Consider the following 15,534-nt stretch of genomic DNA (forward strand, 5'->3'; position numbering starts at 1 on the left):
TAATCATTTATTTAATTCTGGCGGTTTTTTAATTTGAAAAAGACATTTCCGGTCCAAAAATTTCCTACTGAAAAATGCTATAAGTTGTTGCCTCAGTCACCTAATTTTGGTATCGTTCATAAACGATGAACGATACCAAAGATACCAAACGAACATATATACTTACATCTTGGGTGGGAGGTGCGTAAAGGATACCGATTCACTTCGTTCGCAAATACTGGCTGAGTACACAAGCATATAGGAAGCGAGAAAAATCAAAAACTATTCGAAGAAGGAAGGTGGCATGAATTGTTTAAGTAAATGAAAGAAGTTTTGCTGCGCTGGCCATACTGAGCCAATTAGGAGCAGTAAGAAAAACGTAATGGAGGCAAAACTTAAAGATGTACAAAGATACAATAATGTAAAGAGGTTGAAAGAAATGCAGAGATGTCATTTGATGCGAAAATCAAGCTTTAATAACTTGATTAAATACACCAAAGGATGAAGTTCGCCATGAAAAAATATTTGACTTAGCCGGGATTCGAACCCGGATCTCCCGATTGCCGGTCAGGTGTGCTACCAGTTACACCACCAAGCCATCTTCTCAGAGCGAACTTCGGGGTGGGTTTTACCTTCAGTGCTTTAATAACTTGAATTTCATTGGTTATCGCACAGCTGTATTCACATTTAATTACCGTTTAGGTTACCCTGGGAATCAGAGTTCTTATTCAGATGGATGTAAAGTGATGTCTTCTCGGAATTCACGTAAGCTAAGTGCATTAAAATTATGTTACGATATTATGATAACACTTACCTTGTTTCGTTCCTTTTTATTTCTTGTACGTCGATATTAAAATTACTGATGAAATTTTTGAGTGCCTAAAACGCCTACTTATTCTTAAAGTTTAAATACGGGTCGCTGAGTGATTAAGGGTTTATAAAAAAACATTATGTTTACCCTTATACCTACCATAGTTCACTTGGTTCAGCAACCCTGGATCCAGAAAGCATTTTTTACGCCTGTTTCAACTACTAAACCACTTAAATGTATTCCTGGTCTGCACTAAGTAAATGTATGGGATAGGAATACATTTTTGTATTCGGTGTTTGGTTTCTAAAGAGAGTATTTTTGTTAAATAAAAAAATGTGGAATTCAAGCCAATATATACTTCTCTTACGGTAACCTAAGTGCATAGTGTCTATTATGTGACGCATAAGACTTTTGTTTTACCGAATTCATGATTGAATTTTCCATTTATGGTCAGATTGAATATTTGCTCGATGAATATGCCTCCTCCCTTTACTCTCCACGCTTTTCAACTTATCATTGTGGGAGGAAATTGAAGTCTTGAAGGAGAAGTAGGTGTGGAGGATACCGTCATTCAGAAAATCTTCCAGAGGACCCGGAGGCTAAGGCGAATAGGGGAGGGTACGAGATTCAAATCTTGTCGCAAACGTACTACTTCCCGCAAGGTTTATTTTTTGAACTTCAATACTAGATACATTTTGGAATCCTAGTATCCCCAGTCCCCATCCTCCAACCCAGTCTTCTTTGCCTCTGACTCTTCCTCGACCTCTTCTTCCCAGTGGGATCCAGACTGGGAATGTATATCACCAGGGCCCAGCAAGGGTGGCGATGCAAAATTGAAAACGGTATGGACGTTCCCGAGTGAGCCAGTCGTGGTGTTTGCACATCCGTAACCGCCGACGGAGCCGTAGTGCCGTCTTTCTTTTTTGATTATTTTTATTTCTTTATTCCACCGGGGAGAGGAGGAGACCAGCCCTACTGGGCACACTGGACCAGTCGGCAATGGGAATGTTTCATGCCCGATGATACGTTTTCATCTCTAAATATACTCGTACTCAGTAATTTATGTCTCGTGCGAAAAGAATGGATTGACCCAGTTTTTTCTCCTACGTGCAAAAATATCATTCAATTATTAATGAAAAGCATGCAATTTTTGATGAAATGTTTTATACATGCCAATTTTTTTTCATTACGTGATTTACGAATAAAAAATTGCGGATGGTGTCTTTACTTGAGTTCTTCATAATTTCTGCTTGAAATTTTGTGTAATTGCACACATTTACGTGGCGTAATTTTCAAAATGAGATTTTGTGTATTTTTTGGGGACCTAATGTGACTTATTATCAATTAATTTCATGCTATTATATTATTTTGATGCACGTGAGTAAGGCTTTTATAAATCCAATGAAAATGCTTATCTCTATTCCTTGTGTGTTTTAGGTATTATCTCACGGACCGCATAGTAAAAAAGAAACTTTCCCTTATTTACGTCTGAATTTAACGAGCTAAACTAGTCTATTTCATTAGCGCGTATGCTAATCTTGTTAAATATATTCTTAATTGACCAATCAGATGATTTAGAAAAAACTTAATACGCACACTAGCACACATTTATGAGGTATTTTCGAATAATACTGTAGATGTTATGCTAGTAAATTTATAATACGAATAGTATTCAAGAAATATTTCAGTTTTTTAGGCTTTCCGCGCCATTTTATTGGAAATATTTAATAGTTAACTGTTGATGACGCCAAACTGTCGGAAATAGTTGCACATACAATTATGTTTAAAGGATTTATTAATTAACTTGTTACCCTCTGAACAAGGGGATAGGTAGTAAAAGACGCAAATAATCTCAATTTTTAACATCAAATCTTTATTGTGCTTTCGCAGGACCCACGCAGCCACATGAACTTGGGGGCGATGCTTCACGTCAACGGCAAGTACCGCGAGGCCGAGGACGCTTACCGGGAAGCGCTGAGACTGCGTCCGGGAGACGAGACCACACTCACCAACCTGCGTCGCCTCTACTCCCTCCTGGCGCGGCTCAGGGCGAGGGCAAACTGCACTTCCGAGGCCCAGCAGAACCAGCAACAGCAAGGGGACCAGTCTGCAGGGCCATCCGCGGCAGAGTCTGACGAGCGGACAAGGGGGGTGAAGCACGAGGAGTCGCCGGGGGAGTGGCCGTCGACGTCCGCGGCAGCCACCAACGCCGTACCCAGCACCGGTCAATGACGTCCGGCCATCGCGTCTAGGGGTCGAGTCTGCACGACGGTGTCCCCGGAGGAGCTTTCTCAGACGGCGAGGGACGAAGGGTCGGCGTCCCTGGCGTCAGTCGCCGGGTGACCAATGGCACCGCCCGATCTCAATGGTTATACGGTTTAACTGGTTTCAAAGAAAATGGTCTACCTATATATGCATAAATATATGAATGCATCCCAAATCGCTCTTTTTCTACGAAAAGAAAGACCTCTTGGAGAGGCACCGAAGCGATTCTGGGATATTCTGTATCTCCAATCTTCAAGCGTTTCCATTGAAACCATAATTTTTTAAGACTCCGGATACGGGCCGTTAACTTAAAGTGAATGGTCATTTTTTAAACGGTTGGTTGATTGCATGGTGCTAGCAAATCCAAATGGCACAATTGCTAAAAATAATGTCACTTCTATCGGCGTCCCTAGCATCGGTCGCCTGATCTATGGTATCACTCGAACTCAATGGCTTAAATGGTTAAAATACTTTAATCGAAAGTCTACTCAAGTCTACTACTACATATGCATGTATTTATAAACAAATCCAAAAGTACTGACTTCGAAAAAAGAAGACTTGGTCAGGCGATAAAGCACATCTCCATAAATACTAAGTACTTCTATTAAAAATAAAATCGTTCACTCCGATTTTTCCGAAATGGCGCGGAATCGTGTTTAAATAAACCAACGAATCGATCTAGGAAATGGTTATTTTGCTAAGGATATGTCAACTGTGAATTGCAAAATAATTTAGTTGATATCATAGGAAGTCAGGAAAAATTTAAAATTAAACTTACCAATGGTAATCGTGATAAATGATTGATAATCATTGGAAAAAACCGAACGATTAAACTACGTGCCTTTTTTGGTTCAACAGTCGTCACTGTTCTAGAAACACGTTGTTACTTTTCCGTTCAGATAACCATCGTTCAGTTTATACTTTTGTATGGTTAGATACGTTCAGTAAGATTAAGATATGGAAATTGAGATGGCTAATAGAGACTCCTCTAATGCTCGAAATCAAAATTGTAAAGATTAGAGAAGAAAATCTTTCCATTTTTTCGGCTATAGAAGGTGATGGTCATTTCCTTGAATAGGAATGCAAGGTGCTCCAGGACCCAATTTTTCCTTGAATAGTTTATCAAATCCTGTGAGTGTGTTTCTTCCTACCAGCGGGAATGTGAAGCAGGCAAACATTATGGAAAATATAAGGGATTGGGGTCATTCCATGATTGTTGAACCGTTGACTCGGCGGACCATGACGGTATTACATGTGCAGAAATCGAATCCTATTGTCACTGGGACAGATCTGTTTGTCCATGGTCGATTTCTCGGTTTGACGTTTTGAAGTCCCCGCCTGAACTATTCACGTCACAAGGGCGCTTTTCAAATCATAATGTCACACACACGGATACTCGTGTATGGGGACCGTAACGCAGCTTCTCGTATCCTCGTTGTCAACGCGGGGGCAACTTGCATTATTGAACCGTTTCCGCTCGACGTCATCGCCAAGAACAATGACAGTCTCTCTATGTCTACTTGCCTCTCTTGTCTCCTTGGGCTTTCCTTTACCCGCAGACGAATCAATAATGCATTCAATTGGGCTCTGAGGATAACCGGTAATAGCGAGAACGATGGAAGTGCTGACAGTGGCGTGTGCTCGACAAATTTGGCCCCGGATGACATCTATGAGTGAAACACAGCGGTGCTTATGTCCCCCCGAGATCCACTTATCTAATTTGAAGGGAGGGGAAGGCACTCAACAGTGCGAGGGGGCTGATGGGAAATTATACCGCTCGCAAATTGAGCCTCCCGTCAGCGCACGGGTTGCTCGAAGCTCGTGCGATTTTAAAATAGACTCAACTACGACACAAACACTAGGCGCTCTCCAGGAGCTTGAATTTCCATCTCGGAATTGCGTTTTTACAAGAAAAGGTACCGATTCCTTTTTGTTAATTAATGCGTAAATTTGCCGCACTGTCAAATTGAGCGATATGTATCTGACTTGTGTCCATAGCATAATCTGAGATCTTTCTAAAATTGGTCGTGTCCTAATGACACCTTCGGTGTAGAAGAGGAAAGAGGTCAAAGTGGTCTAAAAGATATAACATTTTCCTTGCAGGTGTATTTGTTTTGAAAATGTGATAGTCGGTGGATTCAAAACACTTTTTCATGCATAAAAATGCTTATCAAACATCTTTTTAGAGTTTTAAGTTACTTTCTGTGAAATTGGAGCCGAAATTCCTCAGAACACTGCGTCAAATACAAATATCTCTGTTAAAAGAGGTTTTGCAGGCGAATCCTTTTGTCTCCTTAGTCCGGAGCGATTAGTTGTAAGAGAGAAGAATACTGTTTGCACTATTTTTGCGTATGTCTCGTTTGGCATTATTCTCATTCTTTCTTTTTATGATCATCGTATTGAACAATAAATCAGCCAAGGTTAGAAAAAGACTTTTAAAATTTAAAATATTGTTTCACCCTATGCTATAGTTATAGAAATGTGAATTTACAGACTTCCACGCAAAGCAGAGATCCAGTTGATGGAGATTAGGGAGGTAAAATTCGAGAGAGGGTCACTAGATCCTCACGTACGAGCTCCTCATCAACTCTACCCTGAGGTGGATGGGATCAGTGCATTTGGGCAATCATAAGTAAGGGTAATCATAGGGAGGAAGCGTAATAACCAGCATCGTCCGGTTCAGTGTTAGCACGCCCTCTTCGTCCTCGTATTGAGCGATGTGTACTTGACTTGTGCCCGTGGAAGGGGTATGTGCATTACTACCGCACCTAATGTCAAACAGAAATCACTCTGATGCGTGTACTCGTCAATTTCCCCAAAATATGTCAAATCCTCCGATGAAAAACCTGGTGATCCGTTTTCTTCATCGTCATGAAACATCGCATTGCCTTTTTTCTGTTGAATGATGCACAAATTATTGTAATTTCCTCTTAATTTTAATTTCACGAACTCTGATACACGTTTTTTAATTGGTTTACAATCATCATCATATATTTCGATAATGTTTACGAGCCAATGGAAACGCGTGTAGTGGAGTTTCGTAAAATTAAAATTAAGTCGAAAGAACGATATCTTTGTGCAACATTTTAATATGCTGTTCCATGATATCTCTGAATTTCTGCTGGATCAGCTGTATTTCATTCAGCTTTACGTACCTTGTTTTCACCATAAATTTTAACTGCCTTATTCCGTCAATTTTAAAGCAAATATTATTTTCATATTGAAATGAAAGCTAGTTTCACTTTTCCACAATTATATAATGCGTACGACGCATTTCGGCTCACAGAACCATCACCTGGCAAAAGACGTCTTGATCTAAATACCTTTCATTTCAATATGTCGAACCTCTACTACTACACGGTGGAAATCGGTTTGAATTATTTGCATCGTTGACTGAAAGTACTCAATTCAGTTATCCCATGAAGCCTTCGCGAAATGATTCGCAATTTTTTTGTTAGGGACTTAACTCAGAGCTCTTCACTGCCTGTCGCATTTATCTTCGTTCTTTAACCATCCCTTTCCTAACTCGCCTCTTTGTCACTCTCCTCTCTTCCACCAGATGTCCCTCTTTTACGTCCCACCGTAATTTCCCTCTCGCTTCCTCCCTTTCTCCTGTTTCCGCTGCGCCTCCCCTTTCCCTACGCAGACGTCTTTATCACTTAGCAACTCACTGCGCCCCGGCACTGACGCTCTCTCTAGGTTTTGCGGTGTCGAATGAAACTTTGATGGATCAAGAATTAAAGTTTAACGCTCGGAGCTGGGAAGTGGCGATGTTAAGGGAAGGAGGGCGGAATGGGTTTGAATTTTTTTTCTTCGCGGAAACAGAACGTGGAAACTGAGGAGCGGGAATAGTGAGTGGCATGAATGTGGTACATGGAACGTAAAGAGTTGGAGCGGTAATGAAGATGGAACGAGCAGATAGAGCTATTCGACACCTCTTGCCATATAAAGTGCTTCTCGCCATTATGGTTCTTCAATAATGGGATACAGTCACTATTCCAGGCGAGAAAAAATATAATTTATGCAATTTTTTCGTTCCATACCATGTGTCACGTCACGGGGCCGTTGCGTCCTGCCCGAAATGCAAGTAATGCCCGGCCGGAACTAAGCCTTACGTTTACAACAAAATAAAATAATAAAGAAAAGAAAGAATGAGGGACAGGGAATCAAATCTTGATGTATTGAAAAAAGGAAGTAATGAAGGGGTTGGAATAGAAAATAAGGAAGGGAATTCCTGCCTTACCTTGTCTTCCGCCAAACTCTGGACCCCGTGTGTTGTCCGTCTTGCCGTCAACGTGTAGTTCCTCGCCCGAGCTTCGGCGAGATAGAAAACAAAACCGCCCTCTTCGCCTTGACGCAAACGAACAAATGCTCTGGTGCAAGACATACATGGTCTCTTCCTGGGCTTCTAGAGCACTGTATAGGCGAAGAGGAACATAGGAAACAAAGGCCAAGGCAGGCGGGAAAAAGGAAGAAAGGAGGGAAATTCAACTTAAAAGAATAGAAAAACGTAATTCTTTTACGGCCCGAACACCATGGCTCGAAAATAAAATAACAATCATAATATTTTCACACTAAAGGGAACTAGAGGGGAGCTCGGTTTGAGGCCGAGAAATCTCTAAAATATAAAGGATAATTTAGTTTATCTAGATCTTTTACTTAGTCTATCATAAATCCTCAGTAAGAATTTACATGGCAAGAAATTTCGTTCTTTTCTTTATCAAAATCATGGGAACAACTAAACCAAGCTTGTAAAACCGAACCACTCTCATCTACATCTACATAATGCCCTGCAAGCCGCCTAAAAAGCGTGTGGCAGGCGGAGTTAGGACACCAGCCGTTCACACACAAAAATTAAGTTCTCTAACGAATTTAGGACTAGCATTTATCAAAGTCCTTTATGATACGGGGGAAAGTCTTTTCGTTCGGTTGGCCCTCATTAATTACTGTGAACTACTACATTGATGTTGGAAATCGAAGAGAAATTATTATTGTTTCATTAAATTCAATTGTTTGATGGAAAAGTTAAACGAGGTAAAAACTTTTTGCCTACCATAGTTTATTCAATTATTGATATGATTTTATTATGGATTATCAATATTATACGAGCGTTCAAATATGATGGAATAGCATTGGACCTAATATGCTTATCTGCATAAGGCAGAGTACGTTGTGAAAGTCGTGTTTAAGGGTTTTCGACGGTTATTCGTAGAAATCTAGCTTTCTCTTCCCTCGTGCGAAGGAGTTTGTCGATGCGTGCCATCTGAGCTTTTGCAGGAACATGAGATTTTACGAGAGGTCGCATGAGAAGATCGCGACCATTAAAAATCGTCTGCAGTTGACGGTTAAATTGTCAGCGGCGGAAAATGTCTACATATTGACGAAGAGATCCGTTTTCCAAGCTCCAAGCCCTCGAGCCAAAATAACCGTGTATCTTCTTGGGCCCTCTCGTCGCCCATCCAATTGGATCATCCGTCTGCTTTCTCAACCCTGTATCGCTAAGCTTGCGAAATATAGGTATAACTGGCTCGTATTACGAGCCAAGTGAGGCACTAATACCTACCATATTGGCGGTGGATGAAACTCGAAAATTTCGTGAAGGTAGAGGTGAGATAGCTGCCATAATTTTTCCTAGAGGGTATTTATTATTCCATGGTATAAATTATATGTATTTGTCGAATTGACGGCCTCATTCACGCGTGGAATCGCTATCAGTGGATCCACCCACCATAACGATTTAAGAATATGTTTTCATACATTATATAGACTTGAATACACCTTGTATGTTATTTAAATTTTATTTATAACGTAATGACAGAACGTTTTTTATGACTTTTTTCCAGTTTTATTTCTCCTTAAAAATGAAATCAAACCTAATTTTGGGTAAAAACGAAGTTCTGTGCATCATATAAACTTATTTCTGGCGATATATATTATCTCTTCATGATTTCGCAAAATATCGCTATCTATTCTAATGTATATTCTGTCTTATTTACATTTTACTGCAGCATGTAGCTTTATATCTGTTTTCCATCCAGGTTTATATGCTATTTTGGAGGTCGAAATGTTATCCGATTGGGATAACTTTCAAGTTGGTATTCATTTTGTGAATACATTCGCCGCCATCCGTAACAGACGACCTGTTTTCAAAGCGATCCACGTATCTATGAGTGCCTAGTGTGTGTTGCTATTAGCAGTTTTATGAATATCATTTATGAAGCTTCTTTGTGATGAGATTTGTCTGTTTCAATGAAGTCGGTTTATTTTTCACTCTTTTTCTCCACCGGCAGCACAAATGAATTGTTTTGGTTATTGTGGAAATATTGAATCTTGGCATTAATTATTATTTAATTTTAACATATGCTCTTAGAGGAACCTGTGAAAGAAAAATGGATAAAGTTCCATCAATTATTGAGAAATCGAGAATGCGCCCAAGTTCATATACCCTCAAGGATTTATAAGCAGATGTAAAATACAAGCGGCTGATCTCATGGGCAATTTTACAGTGGAGAGACATCACAAGTTTATTGAATTCGCAGGTCGGGATATCTCCCGTACGTATCAATGCCGGCAAGTTCTGGGGACCCGTTCGAGAGGCACGAATAATTCAGGGTCTTCCTCTCCGAAGACGGGATGTGACAGTTGATTGGGGTTTAAGACCGGAGATCGCTCGTTGATGGTTACCGGTACGAAATAGAAGTGGAGAACGGGGAAAAAATAGTAGGGCTTCGGCAGCCGTCGTGATCTCGATACGAGCGAGGGAAAATAAGTTTGCATTCGTTCGCTCGAGTGAGTGTTTGCCGTGTGCTTAAGCAGGTGGGAGAGACACGCAGAATGATTTTTGCCGCGGCAATATTTCTGCGATCACCCGATCCTCGCGCTGAAATTATTTCACGGACCGGTAGATACGTCGCGAGTTTAGTGGGAACGTTTTTACGGTCTGCTGGGTGCATCAATTTGTGTTTCGCGTCACGAAATCTCAGCTTCGATAGCTTCGGGCTCTTAAATACTCCTGTTCCAGTACTGCTTGCTATCGAGTAGACTTTTAAACAGAAAGATAAGGCACCAATTAAGCTGCAAAATATACTTGAAGAAAAATATATTGTACACAATTGTACCAACTACATCTGGAAGTCAACACAAGTACCAATAGGGGTAAAATATAACGGATTATTGCAGAATATGTGATAGATCCGTATCCTTAAGAATTATATCATGACTGACAGCTTATGCATATTTACTAAATTTTGCCCTTATAATTTTTTTCCAACGTAGACTAAAGGCTTGATTGTGATCGTGGATTATACTCGATGTATTTAAATCTTGGAAGACCATTTAGACCTTCATGCGTTTTCATAGAAAGAGCGAAATAATTTTATTAATGAGGCTTCATTTGAATTATAAGCTGAACAATATTTTCTAATGTTTGTTGATGAGCATTTTCTGCTTTCAAAAATCTGCTTTTGCAAAATTGAAGTCTATGTTAGCAAATCAATCTTAAGATATTCCGTGTAAATTTTTTACCAGGCTATTGGTGGCATTTACCGCCATTGGAACACTATATCACCGTTAATTTCGGTGATGTTTCACACGTGATTTTAAGTTTTTGTGTACTACTTATCATTTCATTGTAGAAAGCAACTCCATTTTGAAACTGAAAAATATATATTTACTCTGTTTTCATAGATCTTCGTTGTTTTCATGGTCTAATTCAATAATTTAACATCGTAGAAGTAATTTTTTCTGAGTCACCAACTCATTCAACCGGAATTACAATTCCGAGCATGTAAGCATTGTTGCGGATAAGAATGAAATCCATAGCAGTTTAAAGCAGCGTAGGTTGGGGGGTATGGAGGTAGTGGAATAAGACAATGATGGCTGGGTCAGCGGACTTCCACTGCGGTTTAGGATGCCTTAGGGTAATTGGAAACCGTCTTACAGTTTAGGGTGGCGAAGAAAACTTTCTCCTAAGTGGCTGTTGGCGGTTAAAGGAAATCTCGGAGGAGAGGCTAGGTCCAAGAGAGAAATTCAAACGGACCTTCTGGCCAAGTTATCCGTTTACGAGAGAAGTAAATCAAAATACTTGACAGAGGGGAAGATAAGAGGATAATTAAGAACAATAATATGGTAGAAAGTCCCGCTTTGTTGAGGAAAAATATTTAGGAAAACACCTATTTATTACATCAATGCTTCACCTCAAAATACTATTTTTACAGAGTCCTGGAGACCTAAGTGAGTGACAACTTCTTTGACACAAAATGTGTTAAACCCGAAATGCATGCCATGTACTGCATTAAATAAATGAGTTCATGAAGATTATTTGGAGGAAGCACCGTCCACGACTCATATCAGTTGTGGACGAGTTTCTTTGAGGATTTCAAAGTTGTGCTGGAACGACATAATTTTTTTATTTTCCGATCTTGAATTTATCTTCTTCTCCGCCAGTTTTCCGCACTTCATCCTCATGAGGCTACTCTTTCAGTGTGAAAATTTATGGGTGAAAAATTATCAAGTGATGTTTAGTCATCAATCAATTTATTTCTACTTTAGAGGAGAAAATTTTCTACTCATGAATTATTATTTTGATGAATTATCAGGACCGGTTTAACGATGTCTAGTTAAACTTTAGCTGACAATGAAATCCAGCGTTTGGAATTACTTTTGCGTAAGAACACCAGATTAAACTTACTGTTAATCTAACCAAATCTGCTTTGGATTACTTATAACCACCCTCAAACAGGATACGGCTGAATCATGTTAAGGCTAAACACACATCTTGCCTGAAAGCGGCCCATTAAAATACATTAGCATACTTGGCCTTCGTGATAGCCAAGTTATATCGCATATGGACGGGACCTTTGGGGTGGCCATACTCAAAAGAAGATCGTTTAATGCCTAGTTATTAATAAATAAATGGAATGACGATATAGACGAGGATATTTGATTTTATTTTAATCCGGAATGCTGGTATGAGGATTTTTTAAGCCTAAAAAGTACTAAAAAAGGAAAAAATTAAATAGTACGGGATGGCATCCAAGTTAAAAAGTTTACACAACACTATCATTTTCTTTTTTAGAATTTGGCGATGTCCCAAGTAATCAACTAGACCAATGTCTATCAAGTGAAAGAACAATGAAACTGCGAGTTATTCCGTCAGAAGAAAATATATTTCAATTTTTGGGTTAAGTCGCCGATTAACTGGGACCAGATTAGTCATAATTATAGCATAGTTCTTTCTGTAGAAAAACCATAAAGCATAGAAACATTACAGAAATACATGAAGTAGTTCATGAGAGCATAATATTTTCGTTTCGTGCATGATTGTACCGCAGTTCCTTGGTATTTTTCTAGTCAGCAAATCCTGTAAACAGAATAATTTATTTGTGACAACCAAATCGTTTGCTACTTGGTACCAAATTTTATAAACTATTTGTTTAATTTCTGAAGTTGTTGAGGATTAACTGTAACTATGTCTCTTCTCTGTATTTTTCGTACGCTGTCCATGTTTTGGTGGATTTCATATAAATTTTCTCAAGGTTTTTTTCTCCCTTTAATACCGATTCCGGGTACAGCTAATAGCGTTTTGGCTGACTTCTATACCTTACATTAATCAGTGCTTTTATATTCAACACTTAAAAGATATGGTTGCGGAGCAGCACTGAACGCTTATGCCTGTAACCCAAAAGTTGTCTTCTAGCGTTCCAAGGAACCTGCAATTGACCTATTGTCAATCACATGTATAGCCTTAGCTAAATACAATACATCATTTAATATTAATGATATGCTATTTTCTCATTTTTCACTCTAATTTCAAGACGATAGTTATTAATTAGTGTAAATAAAATCTAAAAACTCGGCAGTAGGCAGTGGAATTATTAGGGTAGGCACCAAGAATAAATAAGGATCTTGGCGTTGGCCTTGGAAAAAATATTCGAAGTGGTCCCTCTAGTTTCAAGAAAAAAAGTCTAAAAATCAAAATAGAGTACTAAAGGAACTGCAAGTGACGGCCCGCATCGGTTTGAATAGTAAGACAACGCATTTAGGTCGATTGAGCGTAGCCTGACTCCCAATCGTGCCTCATGTACTAAGACATTAAAGTGGGCAAAGGAGTGGTATCAAGCACCTGATTACTTTTAGTTATGAATAATTGTAAAATAGGATAAAAAAGCAAAAATATGAAGCTTACTGAGCATTCCTAGTGGACTGTGAGAAGACCTCGATGAGTTTATAATGTGGAATGGCTTGCGTCTTAGGTTACGAGTAGTGGAGCCATGCGTAAGCTTGGTAAAATGTATAAAAAAAAAATTCAAAGTGATGCCCGTGAATGATCGTATGAATGCCCTTGGATATTATGTTGTACAGTGTTGATTAATGTTGTGTATGAATGTGATGGGTATTACTGCATAACTGAGCTTCTTTCTAAAGAAATGCCTTGTATTGTAAAAAAGAAGTCATTTTTATTGAATATTGTGATTAATAGTGTTTAAGGTTGACTAAGTTACCATTGAGTTTAATCGTTAAATTAAAGTCGACACTCATTCATGATTGTTTCTTCGCATCGTTAATTAGTTAATCTGTTTTCTTTGAGTGATCTAAGAAATTGGGAGAGGATATAATAAATGTTTCGGACACTAGCGTGACATATCTCAGGTAAAAATGCAAAAGAGTCTTGAATTACTATGATATGAAGGTGTTTTATTGCATCCAAAGACGTGAGATTTTTTTTAATGTCTGCATCGATGAAAACGTGACATGTGTAAGAGTATATCATTATCATCACTTTAGTGGCCGCAGACAATGCTAAACTGCTAAGGCAATTTATCACGCGAAATGTGGGAAACTATCGTTTACCTCTCTTTAATACCCTCTCACGTTTTGGGTTTATGCAACTCGAACTGTAAATAATTTTTCGACAATTAGTTTTTAAATAGACTTGTTGGTTTCACAGGTAGATGAACGAAATGAAAAAAAAACGTCTGAACAAAATAAGCATTGCTGAACTAAATTATAAAAACCACTGCGGAAGGAAAATGTTGAGTGTGATTGACAAAAATTGCGTCATCATATCTATTGACTCCTTATTGATTTTCTAGCCTTTCAATTGGTTACCGCCATGTTGTATATCCGCTCCTTGAAATATATAATGTGTAAATTTGTGTGCTTGAGTTTTGTGCGGGTGTTTTTTGCAATTTGGGCTAGTGTTTCTCTGTGATACAACATGACTAATAACAATAAAAAAAAGATTGACTGCTTAGGCCCACAGCAAAAAAAAAGATATTGTAAAAAAATCTCCAATCAAAGAGCCTTCCTGAAATGGGGCCCAAGTACTATCATACATGAGAAAACCATGAAAGAGTGTCTTTTAACGTATTTTTAAAGTAATACGTGCATGCGTTTTACTCATTCGTTCATTTTATGAACTGTTGATGATATAAGAATGTAAGCATTTGCATGGACTATATATAAATACATAATGAGAATTTCTGTGATTATAAGTAAGAAGTGTTTTATCCTGGAAATGGACCCGTTAACTACAATTACCTATGGGTGGAACGTTACATGTACTCTGGAATTTATGAAAGACCGTGCAATGAATGATTAACCTTCAATGATTAGTGCATATGTGTTATTCACGTTAATAAACCTTTCTGCGTGACGTGAATATTGGTTTGAAAATTTTGTTTTCGGCTGATTTTTAATATAAAGGAATCTCTATATACTCTGATACATACAAATAGATATATGAAGCTTCTGTATTCAAGAAACAAGAAAAAAAATGAAAAACAAAAGTCTTGATGGATATGATTCCATGACTTACGTAGTCGCAAGTGGGAAACCACTTCCTCGAAGATTTCTGTAAAAAAATTTATATTTACCTATACTGATGCACATACTACTGAAAGTGTATAGCCTATCGTATGAAAATCCATACATATACTATGACTGATATTTTGTTAATCTGCCCAACAGTTGTAAAAATAAATAATTTATTTTAAATAAAAAAGTCATTGTATTTCAAGGTCGGTTCTTTTCATTTGCATGAAATAATCTAATGCATGCATTGAGTGTTGGTGGAAGAGGAAAAATAAGTATTGATAGGTAAATATTTATTTATCGTCACTAGTATTATGTTCAAACTCATTCCCATGCGCGTTGGCAACGATTGTACTCCAGCTAAATCTGTTTTCACCCTCATCTGTCCCCACTCCAATCTGATACCTTTAGTTACTATAATGGATTTACACTAGGTTACTTCTAAACACCGATGCATACCCCTAGACCCCTCCCCGAAATGTCAACTTCCAACCAGTACTTTCTAACCTGAAACTGTTAGATTACAGTAAGTTTCATTCGTTATGAAACGAAGTGAATGAAACGAAAAACTTCGGAATGTATTGGATTCATTTTATTTTGATTTATTATTTTATATGTTTTAGTGAATTTCAGCCCCATAAAAGGATTATAGGTTGAGCACTTCG

General features: G+C 38.4%; 1 protein-coding gene across 1 annotated transcript in view; it reads left to right on the plus strand.

The window, feature by feature from the left end:
• The window catches only part of LOC124162962 (protein O-mannosyl-transferase TMTC2-like), a 507,991-nt gene extending 492,917 nt beyond the window's left edge, over positions 1-15,074 (plus strand). Inside the window, exon 10 of the mRNA XM_046539742.1 lies at positions 2,681-15,074. Coding sequence (XP_046395698.1) covers positions 2,681-3,022 — 342 coding nt within the window. The 3' untranslated portion in view covers positions 3,023-15,074. The remainder of the gene's footprint in view (positions 1-2,680) is intronic.
• Positions 15,075-15,534: the final 460 nt, after the last annotated feature.

This window comes from Ischnura elegans, chromosome 7 (genome assembly GCF_921293095.1).
Source record: "Ischnura elegans chromosome 7, ioIscEleg1.1, whole genome shotgun sequence".
Classification (NCBI taxonomy): domain Eukaryota; kingdom Metazoa; phylum Arthropoda; class Insecta; order Odonata; family Coenagrionidae; genus Ischnura; species Ischnura elegans.